At 44.2% G+C, this 15,570-nt stretch overlaps 1 protein-coding gene across 1 annotated transcript in view; it reads right to left on the minus strand.

Annotated features, from left to right (window-relative positions):
• Positions 1–15,570, minus strand: part of LOC147708743 (uncharacterized) — a 110,044-nt gene that overhangs the window by 72,282 nt on the left and 22,192 nt on the right. The window contains exons 4-6 of the mRNA XM_086925774.1: positions 4,109–4,177; positions 2,147–2,236; positions 1,591–1,662 (exon numbers count right to left, since the gene is read on the minus strand). Of these exons, the coding sequence (XP_086781900.1) occupies positions 1,591–1,662; positions 2,147–2,236; positions 4,109–4,177 (231 nt within the window). The remainder of the gene's footprint in view (positions 1–1,590; positions 1,663–2,146; positions 2,237–4,108; positions 4,178–15,570) is intronic.

Genomic DNA, 15,570 nt, shown 5'->3' on the forward strand with positions numbered 1-15,570 from the left:
AGGCAGCTTTTATAATTTCTTGTAGTTTTATATCCACAAATGTCAGAAGAAGACTAAAGCCTATCTCTCGCCCGAGATATATCTAAATTTATCTCACTCTCTCTTTCTCTCTCTCTCTCTGTCCATCTCTCTCTCTCTCTCTGTGTCCATCTCTCTCTCTCTCTCTCTCTCTCTCTCTCTATCTCTCTCTCTCTCTCTCTCTCTCTCTCTCTCTCTCTCTCTCTCTCTCTCTCTCTCTCTATATATATATATATATATATATATACGTATTTATCTCCCTTGTTTTCGACGTGTTTTGCAAATATATATATACATATACACGCACACACATGTATATCACACAATACAGTCACCATTATGTAGTTATGGTTTAGGCAAATGTTCCCTTGAAAAGGCTTTTACAGATTCCAGCAAGACCTTGGAACCTGCGTCAATTTTGACAAGATAATTTCCACCATGCCAAACTGTGTAAAGTTCTGTCAGAGCACAAAAAGTTAAGAGTAGAGTTGAAAATGGTAAATATTCTAAATCCAATAAATGTCATTGTTAGCTGGACCTTTGAGTGAATAGCTTGGACAATCCCTTACTCATAGGAGAAGAATGTGTTTACTAACAGACAGTGCGTTTTTTCTAAAATTCCATATTCATCATAATGAAGCATTACTTTTTATTTCACTGCAGGCAACTAAACGGTATACTCCAATATTTTACTTACTTTTGCCAATAACATTTGTCTGTTTGAAATCAATCTTTTCAAGTTTATTACCTTAAAGTAAATATGTAAAATCAGAAAATACATAAAAGATAACATGCAATATAGTCCACTAGGCTATAGAGGGGTTCTGCTGATGTCATAAACCAAGAAGGGAGGGAGGGAAAGTGCTCTGCAAACATCAAACAATGAGTTTGTGGGTGAAATTGGATTGGCACTTCCCATTGGACTGGAAAAGATGGTGTCCCTGTTATTTCAAAAGTGCTGTCCCTATTTACAAAAAACAAAAAGGGGGTACTTTTATTTTGTAATTGATTGTGAACAGTACAACTGTCAGATGATGTCTTAGGCACTTGTAAATGGTGATGTGGATATACACGGTCTGCAGATCTAGCAAGTAAAAATAAATATAATCTGTGTATCAATGGCAGAATAGTTGCAAGCTCACCTTGAATAGTGGTTGTGATTTGATAAATATATTTACTCTGCGTAGGTGCAGAAAAGGGATGTGAAGGGAGTGTGGAATAGGTTGGAGGAGTGAACGAAAGGATGAGAGATAGACTGCCTTGCAAATTGTGCATTGTAAATAGTCATGTATGTAAAGAATTGATTGGTGGCCTTTATTAATCCTTGCAAAAATAGCATTCATTTGCCATTGATCAACCTGCAAAAACAGTCATCTCACAACCCAGAGTTCAATAAGATTAGGGTACTGTAAAGAAGAGGTTGTACAGTTTTTCTTTAGACGGAGGAGAGTGCAAGGGATGAGATTGGCTTTGTAGACCATCCACCATTACTAGAAGCCAAGTAGATAAAATATACTGAGACAAAGAAAGTACTCAAAAACATGGTGGACTTTGAAATCCGGTGTCACTTACCCCTTCGCCAGAGTAAAGTAGCAAGCTGTAGTCCTGCCTTATCATTGCCTCTCGGGTGGCCCAGCGTGGCTGCTGAAGTGGTAAAAAATGGCATGAGGTAAAACGTTCTCCAAGGCCCACTTCCATTATCCACACAACACCATTCCCTTAATGAAAAACCCTAATCAAAGTGTTTAGCAGCGCCCACGTTTAAGAAGGTGAGTTTATCTACCTGATGCAATCTCTTAAATTGTATGACAAGCATGTGCATGTAAATGTAGAAATATGGATGTGGTTAAAACTAGTGAGCCAAAAAATATCCAATGTGTATGAAGATCTACACCTTTTGAACTTATTTACACTTTATTTGTAGGCTGGGTAGGTAAGGTAGGAAGTGCCAGAAACGAAATGGGGAAACTAAAAGAGGAGTGACGTCTAATCCAGACATAAGGATTGGGAGCAGGGTGTGGGAAATAACATTTATAGTGGATCCAATGTTAGAGAACATGCATGGAGGGGAACTGAAAGACCCAAATACCTTTCTCCAATTCCTCCATTAAAATACTTTCTCACTTACGCATACTCTTCCAGAAATATGATGTGGGATGCTCAGAATCAATGAAAAACTCTGCTGTCTCGTGCGGTGTCGAGAAAGGCATACAGGAAGCTGTAAAGAATCCAAAAATGACTGCAGCAAATATTAAGGCCAACTCCAGCCGCCACTATTGATGCTCACATTCCTGCTCTGCCCACAACTTTGTACTTGAGGATATCAAATTATTAACATTCTCTTACCATTTTGTAACAAAAACATGCTTAATATATATGTATTATGTGTATATTATAAATGTATACACAGACACATACACATATATATGTGTATATATAGATATATACATTTATATATAGATACATTTTGAAATATATTTATATATGCCTGGGTACATGCGGGTACAGTGGCTAGGCAAATATTCACTCTGTATGGCCCTTTCTTTTGGATTGTGTATCCCTCTGTTCAGAATACATCTTTGGAAAACTTCCCTGGGAAATAATGAAGTCCACATGAATGTTTTTAGTTTTGCAGATTTTGAGGAGTCGACATCGTGTCTGGAGAATGTCAGAGGTAGTGAGCTACAGAAGCTCACTGAATCCCATGGCAGGTGTTCTCTTTCACCTGAATGTATATTTCGAATGTGTGAAGTTGCAACAGTCACTAAAGTCTTCTGAATATGATAATCTAAGAGTTTTCAAAGACTACAGACTAGATACACATTACGTGGTGTGCGCATGCGTGTTTTTTCCTTAGATTTCTCTAGCATTCCTGTAAGACCTTGGTTGTCCAGCGACATCTTATGAAGCTTGCAGGATTCCACAAGCTCCTCGGGTGACAGGGCCTAAGTCAGCAGAGATGGAGGAGGCTTCTTATGTACCAAGGAATATTTATCATGCATTAAAAGTTACTCTGGAAGAGTAGTCCCATTTATTTTGGCAGCTTTGGGTGCAAAGCTTCAACACTGGAATGAGCTTCTTCTCTGGTACTTCAATGCAATCTTGATTCCCGACCTTCCTACCAATCTAGTCTGTGACACATTTCTGGTCTATCAATACCATGTCCGGGTGCTATCATTAAGGAGTACAAAGATTAAAATGAAGTCGTTAGATCTTGGTAAGAGTGATGAAAGAGTTTGGCCAGAGGGCGTCAAATTTACTCCAGATATTTCAGAAAACATTCTATTCCACATCTTGTATTATAAAAGGCATCATAATTCTCCTAGACATATTTTTACAGTATATGTAAAGGACACCATATTTCTACTTGTGAATGACATTAAGATGGGTGCTACCATTAAATATGCATTTACCAAGCCGGGGAAAGTCCTATTTACTTTTGCACAGTTGAAGTTTGTACAAGCCATCAGTCTGGGTCTACTTCATTAAGATAAAGCTTGCTTTCTGGTGGTGATGAGATAAACAGTTTCAAAGGTTTGCTTGGAATTTATAATTTATTCAGAAGATTGTGGTGTCTTTTATATTGAGCGTGTGAATGACTAGATCAGCTGGTAATGTTGGAATCAAAAAAGAAAGAAACAGCAGTGATTCACATAAAATCTTTCTCATAAATTTTGGCTATGAGTATATGGTAGTATTTCATAAACTACACTGTCTTGAGAAATATACATTGTAAATAATCATCTATTTAAAGAATCAATTAGTAGCCTTTATTAACCTTGATGAAACAGCATTCATTTGAAGTTAACAAACCTTCGGAAACTTTATTGTCAAAACTCAAAGCACATAAAGATGTAATCATTCTTGGGTAAAATCCATTGAAGGATGAGGCAGTAAGTAAGACAATGTATGATAGAGAAGATTGTGTAGTTAGTTATAGAGAGAGAGACAGGTGGCAAGCAATTAATGGTTTTGTCGACTATGAATTCATAGAAACCAAAAGATAAAATGTTCTGAGGCAAAGGAAATACTCAAACACATGGTGAAGGAAATGCCCAAACACATGGTGGCCTTTGGTGCCTTGTCTCACCCTTTCGCCAGAATAAGGTAGGAGGCTTCGGCTCTCTCTCCTTTTAGTGTCTGCCGGGAACCACTGTGGCTGCTGTAAAGGTAACAATTGCATTAGGCAAAACATACTTTACGGCTCACTTTCACTTTCCACACCAAACTCCCCCTCTTTGACCACAATGAAAGACTCTCATCAAACTTTTCAGTGGCACCCAAGTTTAAGTAGGACCATGATCACACAGAGCTTGTCGCCAGCAAGTAAATCATGTGAAGTAGGAGATGACAATATTATGTAGCTGTAAAGTCGTATCTTTAGCCATGGTACCCTTAAGTGTTTAAAGGCTTTAAAGATCTCCAATGTCAGAGCAGTGTTTTTGGCTAGTTTGCCTATAGACATTCCATGAGTACAAATAGACTGTATGAAGTATTTTTCGGGCAGACAAATAAAACACACAAATATGTTTAAAGAGAAATAATAGCAAGGATGCATGTTCACCTTGTAGAATGTAAGGGAGTGGATAGGTTCACAGTCAATGGAAAGAGGTGAATCTTAGTAAAATATACTAATTAAAAGCAACTATTGTAAACTTGTAAGATTAATGAAAGCTACATAATTTTGTAGAGAAAGGTGAGGATTATCTTGACATGTGAGGCACGTTTTCCTGAACATCAGCCTGGCTATGCAGTGTGTGTTATTTATTGGTACTACACTCATGCATCTTTATTCTTTTTAGGTCTCGGCTAGGCAGTGCATGCGCTGTCTCGTCGAGAGATGCTGTATACAGTATTGTGGGGGAAGCTCCACCCACTTTCTGCCCATGCTTTTGATTGGCTCAAATCCGAAACGCTGCATTCTGATTGGTTGCTGGTTTATTAGTCCTGCCTCCTTACTGCCATGGCCTCATGTTTATCCTTCCATGGCTATCAGCCCCTTTACTTCAGACACTCTTTTGTTCCCCTGCCTCCCCCTGTTCCCTCCCGCAGTCTGTGACTTCTCTGGCCACCACCACCCCCACCCACTCCCGTTCCTGCCTTCTTCGACACCTGCAATTTTGTTTACAATGCAATAGGACTCTCGTAAATAAGAGTCCTATTACATTTGTAAATGCTTTTTTTCATATGATTGGCTGCCTGCATTCGCACTTTCTTTTGCCTGACCTGTCTAGACTCTCGCATGCGCGCAATGCTTTACATCATGCGCATGCACGACAAAAGTCTTATTCTGTAGTGCGTGGTCGCGATGGCATCAAGCCCGAGCTGGGGTGTGCATCCTTCGGTGATGCTGTTCCCTTTCGCAGGAGGCCCATTTCAGTCAGTATATATCCCGTCTGATTTTAGCACTTGTGCCCTGCTTAGGGGTCAGAATTTGGTACGTGCCTTGGCAGGATCCGCCTGTCCCAGTATTTGCCCTCCCGCAAATACTTCCTTTCGCTGGACACTCGAGCAATGGCTCTCAATTGCGGCCGCCATCACCAGGCATGGCATGGCACAGGGCTCCACCTCACTATGGCAGCAGCAGTGCAACACAACTCCCTCAACATCCAGCTCAATGCAGAATAGTGGGGTGCCCAGTGATGCTTGTTTTGTCTTTCTTTTCTCCCGGGGTGGCGGGATCCCTGTTTATTTATTTGTAATTGCAAAATAGTACTTTGCAAATAATTAACAAATGTTGAGCCGATGCCGAGGCTCGAACACTGGCCCTCAGCTCTCTAGTGGGCGGCTATAACCCCTAACAACAGCCTCTCTACCTATGGATAGCAAATTAGAAATGGGACAACTGATTACATGCTTTATTTTTCTTCCCTGTTTACTTACTTTTGTTACAATGGGGTGCCATTACAAAAAAAGGAAAAAATAAAAGGAAAAAACGTCTGAACGGTATACGGTTTGATCTTTTAATTCATCTTTAGTGTGTTACAACATAAAAGTGTAACTCAAATTGATTTCTACAGAATATGTGTGTACCTTATAACCTGTAGGCATGTTGTGCCTTTATCCGTGTACTTGCAAAAGAGAAACGGCATTCCCTCTCATGTGACACACTAAGCCCTGTGACTTAACACCTTATGTTCTCATGACGAGCTCAGCTCATCATGAGGCACGGTGCTCAGGTGCTCATGACGAGCTGAGCTCGTCATGAGCCGTGGAACGCTCACACGTGGGGATAATTCTCCTGCTGTGCTGAACGTTCCACGGAAACGGGTGTGGTCATGACGAGCTCAGCTCGTCATGAGCAGACGAGCACCGTGCCTCATGACGAGCTCAGCTCGTCATGAGCAAGGGGGCGCTGTGGGCGCTCCCCCGCCCGCCAGCACAGCGGGGGAATTACCCCCGCTGCGAAGGGGTTAAATTTGACCTGTTTTTTTATTTAATTGCATTACTGCCCCGACTTTTATATTTTATTTTACTAGATTTTCTCTTCCTGCTGTTTTTCTTTTTCCTGCACTGAAGCGTCTTTTTAAAATATTTCATTTAAATTATCGTAATGTCTTTAGAGGTGAGCGAGCCACTGAAAGGTCGAGCCAGGCTCGAGAATAAAGCGTGGCTCTGGCTCACTCAGCTCGAGGTCCTGTTGGAACCTCGAGTCCATGACGAGTCAAGCTTTCAAGTACCTTGGCCCTTTTGCCTGGGCGTTGCATTACGGCCAGAGCTGCAGACTCGTGTTTGAGTCTCGGCGTCTGCTCAACATCCTGTAATTCTGGCCAAACCAATTACACCCCGTATCTCCATCCCCAAATAAATGGCTTCCCTCTGCTATACAAGTGTTACTATTGAAAAGCACTCAGAAAAAAAACAAAGCCTTAGCTTAAAGGAAGACAAATAGATGACAATTTGCAGGGTATTTGGTACAAAGTGAAACAAGAACACGTGGATAGATCAAGGCTTCCCCTCGTAAATCGACTGATTTTAGGTAAATATTTTATTTCATCAAAACTTATTTTCCTTGATTATCGGGTAAGAAAGTACTCTCAAATATGTGTGTTCTGTAGAAAAACCTATTGTGCATGATTTTATACGCTGCAATGTTCCTCTTCCAGAATACTGTGGGCCACGTTTAGGCTTATATGACAACTGTCTTGTTTCTTATTTCACTAAAGGTGCATGTTTAAAAACCGTCAGATAAAAAAGTGCTTCCCAGTGCATTGTTATAATGTGACCTATTAATGTTAAAGCTTCTACATGTTAAAGAAATGCACTTTTTTTAAGAGACTTTCTCATGCATTCTAGTAATTGTAGTCGTGCAGAAAAATAATTATTGCACTCGATATCAGTTACTTTTTGCAGCCTTTCTAAGTACTGGTTGGTGTAACGGTGACAAGTAGCCACAGGGTAATCCTAACCACAGGTCATGTAGCAAGTTGTAGTGGCAGAGGAGTAAATATTTCAGCATCTCCTCACCCAAAAAAATATTCTTAAAAATCACGTCTGAAAAACGCCAACCCTATTTGCGTGCACAGTTTTGTACCGAGTTGCACTTGTCTATTTTTGTGAGGTGGTGGCAGCTCTCATATTGAAATATTTTTTTTTAATTTTGATGTGGTGGCACCTTAGGACAGCAATGTAATTTGTATTGTAGAAGTTGGGGTGTGGTATGAAGTGACATTACACTTCACGTGTCCCTCATAAAGTCAATCTGGAGTATGGACTTTGGTTTTTGTTTTTCTGTTTTCTTTAGCATGTTGAGTTTTATTGGCCTGACTGTATCCAGTTCAAACTCTTGGATCTTTTCCCATTCTTTATATTTATTTTACTTCTGTCCTTTGTTAAGCTCATGCTTTTATTCCATTAGATGGGCCAGGCGTGGATACATTTTTAATACTAAATGGTGAGACCGATTGCATTGCAAATGCTTGTTTGTAATTACACTCTGATCTCACTGCCCATATGCGTGTGCTCACTAATAATGAAGAATGTCCTGAGAGTTCTCATCTAGAGCTGATTGTAAGGTTTTATCCACTATTGCCCACTGCAAAGTTTGTTAACATTAGTTGATACCATATACTGAGAGCATAACCCATTAATTGACTACCATTTATGTGAGGGGATATGACAAGGACAACAGGCAATTATGAGGTTTTACTACTGAGCATGTGGAGAATACATCTATAAGCACCCCTATAGGAAGGCCAAAAAGCCAATTGCAACTGCTGGTTTCCAGACCTTCACTGAACCTGGAACACAGGCAAATAAGAATACTTAGTGTGACCATTATACTGCCTTGGACTATCTGAGCAAGTATCAGTATTCCAGAGAGCATTCTAATAATGATTTTATTCAAAACAGTGTCCATCCACTGGAACAAAAGCTGAATAGGAAAATCTTGAGAATTTGATACCAGGCATAGAAAATGTATTTTTGGTAATGTTTATTTCTAAGAACGCTCTTTCACTGACTATGCTAAGGAATAAAAACAACATAAATTCATATAGGGTACACAAAAATCTTTACTTCTATGTTCCTCAAATTAGCTAGACATCGATTCCCTTCAAATGTGTTGCCATGAACAATAGGTATTCACTCCATACTGCCTCTCAGCATCAATCAATCGGTAGGTTTGTTCAGCACTTCTTGTCACGCGTGAGGGTATACAGGCGATGGCAGGGTCCAGTTGATTAGCTGAATAGCCAGGTCTTCAGGGACTTTCAGAACTCTGAAAGAGATGGGGAGGTCTGGAGATAAAGGGGTAGCTCATTCAATGTCTTTGTTGCTGGGTACGAGAAGGCGTGATCTCTGTATCTGCTACATCAGATGCGGGGGTAAAGGTTACAGAAGGAAGTGGAGTGGAGATGTATGTTGTGTTGATGTAAGTGCAGTCGATGGTTCAAGTAGGCGGTTCCGCAGTTGTGTAGGGCCTTGTATACATGGGCCAGGAGTTTGATACCCAGCATCTTTTATTTAGAGGGAGCCAGTTCATTTCCCTAAGGTACAGGTTGATGTGGGTTTGTCCAGGGAGTTCCAGGGCGACTCTGGCTGCTGTGTTCTGTATTGTCTGTAGTCGGTTCTTAGCGTGGTCAGTGGGGGTCTGAGTTAAAAGGGCCACCATGATGCATCTACGGGGGAACTTTTGTTTCTGAAGATCAGTACCTCTGTATTGCCTGTGTTGAGCTTCAGGCAGATGTCCTTCATCTAGTTGGCAACCTATGTAGTGCAGTTGTGGAAGTTGTTCTTGATGTTTGTGGTATCTACATAGAGGGAGAGGATGAGTTGTATGTCATTGGCGTAGGATATGATGCCAGTCAATGGGTTTTTATTATGCTGAACAGAGGTGTAATGTAAGTGATAAAGAGGGTGGGGATGAGTGAGGATCCTATTGGTACTCCACAGTTGATTTCCTTTGGTTTGAAGGTGAAGGGTAGAATTACTTTTTGCATTCTTCTGTTGAGGAGAGGCGACCCAGCTGAGAGCAGCTCCTTGGATGCCTCTGTTGTGCAGCCTTGTGATGAGTGTTTGGTGGAAGACCTATTGTATAGGTCTCCCACCACACAAGAGGTTTATGAGGATCAGAGCCACAGTCTCCTAGTTAATTAGAGGAATCAAGTAGGAGGTTCTGTTCCGGATGTGAGGAGAGTTGTTGGTGGAGGACTTTTTCTAATTCTTTGGGCAGGAATGGGAGCAGGGAGATTGGTTGTCAGTTTTGGATTTCAGTGGGATCTGCTAATGGTTTTTAGTAGGGGTTGACTTTTGCATGTTTCCAGTCTTTGGAGAAGGTGGCTCTCGCTATTGATGTGTGGAACAAGGCAATGGGAAGGCGGCTGATTTCATTACAAGACCGGAGGGTACCATTATGCAATAACCTTTTATTGCTGCCCCAACAGTCAGCTCTTTAAAGAACAGTAATACATCAGAAAGCAATAGAATGTCTGGACAATATGTATGTCCAGAGTCATCATCCTCTTTTATTCGCTGCTTCGTTGCAGATAAGTAGTTCTGCTATTCCTTTGTCTGTTGCTACTTATTGATTGCTGTTAAAGATCATATCTAGTCTTTAGTCATAGCGTGGGACCGCCCTTCCAATTTATAGTTAGGTCTGGTAAGATTTTAGGAAATTGAGTTTAATCTTTGTTTAATAGAGGGGAGGAGCTGCGCCAGCGACCAAGATGGCCGCTTGAGCACCGGCTCCGCCAGCCGCCACATCCTGACTTGCCATCCGGCACATCATCCTGAGTCCTTGCCCCACCATTGAGTGGGGGACCGGCGCCTGAGCCACTGGGCGAAATTTTGAATGATTTGGGCTGGATGAATATGAGGGACGAGTGAGGCGCAATAACATTCGCATTCTTGGCGTATCGGAGAGATCGGACGGACAGGCTCGGATCTGTTCGTGGAGGATCTCATCCTGAAAAATCTAAAACCCAAGGGCCTCAGTAACTTTTTCACCGTGGAAAGAGCCCACAGAGTCCCTGGTGGACGCCCGAAGACGGGTGCGCCTCCTCGTCCTATGATTGTCCGAATTTTGAACTTTCGGGACCGAGACACTATCCTGCAGGCAGCAAGATCCTCCGGACCTTTGGCATACGAGAACGCTTCTTTGCTTTTTTCCCCTGACTTTACCCAGGCAGTCCAGAAACAACGGCAGGGATTCATGGATATTAAAAGGCGGTTGCGAGCCTCGGAAATCAAGTACTCTATGCTGTTCCCTGCCAGCCTCCGGATAGAGCGCGACGGCAAAGCTTGTTTTTTGATCATCCTGATGCTGCAGCGGACTGGCTGGATCGAGCCCAAGGGCCGGGCACGGAGGGGGACACCCCGATTCCTTTGAGTGTGTCAAGTTGACTACGGTGGGGGGCGCTGGTTTGATCGGGGCGATCTCTTTTTCCCCATTGACATTGCTAACAATTTTTGTGGTTCCTTATGGTACACTGTTGATGGGGTTTGTATGCGAGTTGGGACAGTGGAGGTTGGTGGCCTGTTGTAAGGTTCTCCTCCGTTTTCTACATTTATATTCCGTAGTTAGGTTTGGGGAGACAGGCACACTGCTAGTTGGGGATCTGCATATGTTGCATGCAGGGGTGCAGGGTGGGGGGCTGGGAGGTCGGGTTGTGGGGTTTTTTGTTTGTTGATTTGTTTTTGTTTATGACCAACGTATGCAATGGATGACACGCAATGCTTCAGAATTCTCCGGGGATGAGTATGGCTTCAGCTAGATTGGGCTTGGGTGTGTCCGTTCTCAGTTGGAACGTGAATGGCTTGGGAGACAAGATTAAATGTCATGGTGGGGCAGTTGATCAGACGCCGGTCGCCTGATGTGGTCCTTCTCCAGGAGACTCATCTTATGTGGAAGAGATGTATGGAGCTACATAGAGGAGCATATAAACTGGTTGCACATGCCGGTTTTACCTCGGGCTCCAGAGGGGTGGGGATCCTTGTCAAAAACTCCTTTCCGTTCACCATTCAAGCTACCTGGTCTGATAATCGAGGCCACTATGTCGGCATCTCGGGACTCTGGAAGGGTAGGACCATCACGTTCCTTTCTGTATATGTTCCCCCCGCACTGAAGACAGACACCTTTCGCGACCTGAGCAGAGTATTTTTGTCGCTACCCATTGGTATCATGGTAAGAGGGGGTGATTTTAATGCTGTTATGGATGGTGAGCTGGATAGGTACCCTTCCTGTGTGTTACTGCCCTCTCGCAGATGGTTGTCGGATTTTGCCTCTGGAATGGGTATGGTTGATGGATGGAGACTCCGGCACCCCGGTGACTTGGAGTAAACGCATGTGTCAGCAGCGCCCCACTCTTTCTCTAGAATCGACCATGTGTTAGTGCCTGCACCGCAGGCGATGTTTGTTCGGGAAGTACGTCACCTGGCCAGAGGTGTATCTGATCACTCGCCGATTTGGCCGCAACTGGAAGTCGGGCCAAGTAATGTGGCTAGGGTTTCCCCAATTAGCGCCTGGCGATTGAGCGACCCCGCTACTCAAAGAGTTCTAGTGCGTACAACTGATAGCTACTTCCGAGAGAATACAGGGACGGTTGACTCTAATTGCTCACTCTGGGAGGCCTACAAAACTGTAGTCAGGGGGAGGCTCTCTCCCTAATCTCTGGGCAGAAAAAGAAGAGTAGAGCGGAAATCGGCAGGATTGAGGAGGAGCTATCGGCCCTGGAAAGGGAGGTCTCCACTACTGGGAATTCGGGGGATATACACCGCCTCGGTCGAGACGAGTATAAACGCCTGGTGCGCGATGGGGCGAGAGAACAGCACGCTAACACCCAAAGTAGAATTTATGAACACGGCGATAAGGCCGGGAAACTGATTGCATGGCTGGAGAAGGGTGACTGGGGATCGCGTCTGGTGCCAGAGCTGCAGATCGCGGGCTCGGAGGTCACGACGGATCCGCAGCTCATAGTGGACGAGTTTGCCCATTATTATGAGGAGGTCTATACCTCGGCGGGGTTGTACACGGTGGAAGAGAATGCTGAAGTCATTCGAGACATTCCAATGCCCGTCTTGTCGGCCGAGAATAGGGAATTTTTGGATTCTGTCATAACTAATGACGAGGTCGCGATGGCGATCCGGGTGGTTCACTCCGGGAAAGCCTCGGGCCCAAATGGTATTCCCGTTGAACTTTATAAACTTCACGCTGACCGTCTGGCTCCGTTCCTGAAGGATATGTATCTTGAGAGTAGGGAAAACGGTGTACTCCCTTATTACCAATGCATCGCTAATATTATTGTGATCTATAAAGATGGCAAGCCTCGGTCGGATTGCTCCTCCAATCTCTCTCTTAAACGCAGAGCCTAAGATCCTGGCCAAGCTGCTTGCTAATAGGTTGGTGTAGGTCATCTCTGAGCTGGTGCATCCGGACCAGTCCGGCTTCATGCCACGCCGTAACACTGCTCTTAATCTTCGTAGACTCCATGGAGTGGTGGCGGGTGCCGATCGCATCCATGAGCCAGCGGTGCTTTTGTCGCTGGACGCCACGACGGCGTTCGACAGAGTGGAATGGTCTTATCTCTTTGCAGTGTTGGAGAAGCTCGGATTTGGGCCGTAGTTTATACGATGGATCCGTCTCCTGTACTCGGCTCCACTGGCCCGGGTTGTGGTGAACAACCACAAGTCTCGTGATTTTCAACTAGGGAGGGGCACCCATCAGGGATGTCCCCTCTCGCCACTCTTATATGCCCTGGCCTTGGAGCCGCTTGGGTTCGTTGGGACAGATCAATTAAAGGGTTGCGTTGGACTCCGGAGTGGGAGGACAAAATTTCGCTCTATGCTGACAATGTCCTTATGTACTTGACCTCCCACCGGCAGTCCTTAATTGTTTTCTTGGATATCTTGGCGATCTACGGGAGATATTTGGGTTTTGCCATTAATTGGAAGAAGTCGGTCCTTTTTGTGTTGGGCGGTGACCCCCCTAGAGTGCCAGAGAACTGTCCGGTAAAAGTAGAACTGGTAGGTTTCTGCTACCTCGGAGTTCACATCTCTTGGGATCCTAAGGTACGCTTCGAGGCTAATTTGGCCCCCCCCTTGGGCAGACTCCGCCGGGATATTGCAAAATGGAAAGAGCTGCCACTTTCCCTAGTGGGTCGGGCGGTTCTGTTTAAAATGATGGCGCTGCGATGGTTTTTATACTCTTTGCAGAACTTTTTCGATCCTGTGCCCCCCTCTTATTTCAACGAGATAGAATCTTTGCTGCGACAGCTCCTCTGGGCTGGGAAGCCGCGGATCGCATTATCCAAACTGATATTACCCTGGTATGACGGTGGGATCGGACTGCCCAACATTAGGAAATATTACTGGGCCTCTCAGTTGGCCCCTATCAATCATGCGATCTATGGCTCCCCGGCTGACCCTGGGTTTGCCATGGATCGTGGCCAGCTGCCGGGGGGGATTACACCTGGATTTTGTATGCTAGGCGGGGCAGATTTCCTCTGCTGGGTCCGACGTCGGCTTTGGCGCGGGTGTGGCATGAGGCCAACCGTGCTCTCAAGTGGGAGGGTGTGATAACAATGGCCACGCCATTGTGGAACTCGGAAGCTTTGGGCAGCCTGTGGAAGTCGAAGGGTTTCGATCGCTGGGACCTGAGTGGTATCTCGCAGGTCCGAGATATGTGGGGCAAGAACGGGATGTTGACTTTTGGGAATTGCAGGCCAGACACCAACTGAATGAGAGCGAGCAATATCGCTATTTGCAAATTAAGCATGCACTGGTGGCGGCTATCCCTCGCGATGTGAAGCCGCCGGTGGCCTCTCCGCTGAAGGATCGAGTCCTGGATGGGTTTCTTCCCACTAAGGCAATTTCTCTGGTTTATAAGAAATTGGTCAATCACATTGAAGATCCCCTGGTAAAAATCCGGGACCAATGGACTGCTGATGGTCTGGTTTTGGACGATGAGGACTGGGGGGAAGCTGTGTCATCCCCTCTGGAAGTGGCGATTTCCATGAAACTCCGGTAGGTGCAGCTTAGGATCCTTCGCAGAAACTGGGAGGATGGGTGGGGCGGTAAGGAATCTAACACTAACTACTGTTTCTTATAGATATATCGTTACCGAAGATAAGTAACTTGTGCATCTGAAAGAAACAGGTTAGTGTTAGATTCCATACCTTAGAATAGATACCCCAGCAATACCAACCCAGATGGTGGGTCTCGAACCAATGATAACACCAGAAAGTCCTGGAGAACAGAACGGTCGAAAAAGCCGTCCCTCCGGACTTGGCTGTCAAGACAGTAGTGTCTAGCAAACGTGTGCAGCGAGGCCCACGTAGCTGCCTGACAGAGGTCCTGCAACCTGCAAGCTTTATTGACACTACCATGACTGGAAGAATTAAATACATTTCTCAATGTCTGCTATAGACCACGAGGCATTCGACAGAATAAGCAGAGACATTTTGCCCTTATCAACAATAGAGTGAGAGAGTGAACCTTTGCCAATTGATGGGCTGTGTGGTTTGACAAAGTATTGCCATTTTCCAGTTGCTGATAATTATAAAGAAAAAGTTTTCTTATATGTGTCCTCACAAACCCATCCCCATTCCTCCTCCCCTCCCTTTTGTCTTTTATATTCACAGGTACTTACAAGACCTTATCGAGATTAAGATTAATATATCTTATTCTTTCAGCTTGCACCTTGAAAAGATAATTTCTTTCCAGGATTTCACTTGGGGAGACACCCACGCTCTCCGGTCACTAATATACACTGGTCCTGAAGAAAGCCCACCCGACACACATGTGCAAACAAGGGCTGAAACATGTCAACCTTTTTTATTCTAGCTTTAACTAGTGCGTGAGAGTCCTAAAAACTCCTAAACACACGCAATATGTTTTTATTTCATTTTTTTCTAATCCAGACCAATTAAAATCACACTCTGGCTGTACGAAATTTTATCTGATTTTATCACTCACAACACATCACTGATCACTACTGTCTTACCAGGGGTAATCCTCCGGGTGGAGGCTGCACAATCACTAACCCGATGATGATTCAGACACGTGTTCGATAGAAGGGGAATTAAGATATACCGCCAATACCATTTTAAAGACACG

Source organism: Lissotriton vulgaris, chromosome 6 (genome assembly GCF_964263255.1).
Source record: "Lissotriton vulgaris chromosome 6, aLisVul1.2, whole genome shotgun sequence".
Taxonomy (NCBI): domain Eukaryota; kingdom Metazoa; phylum Chordata; class Amphibia; order Caudata; family Salamandridae; genus Lissotriton; species Lissotriton vulgaris.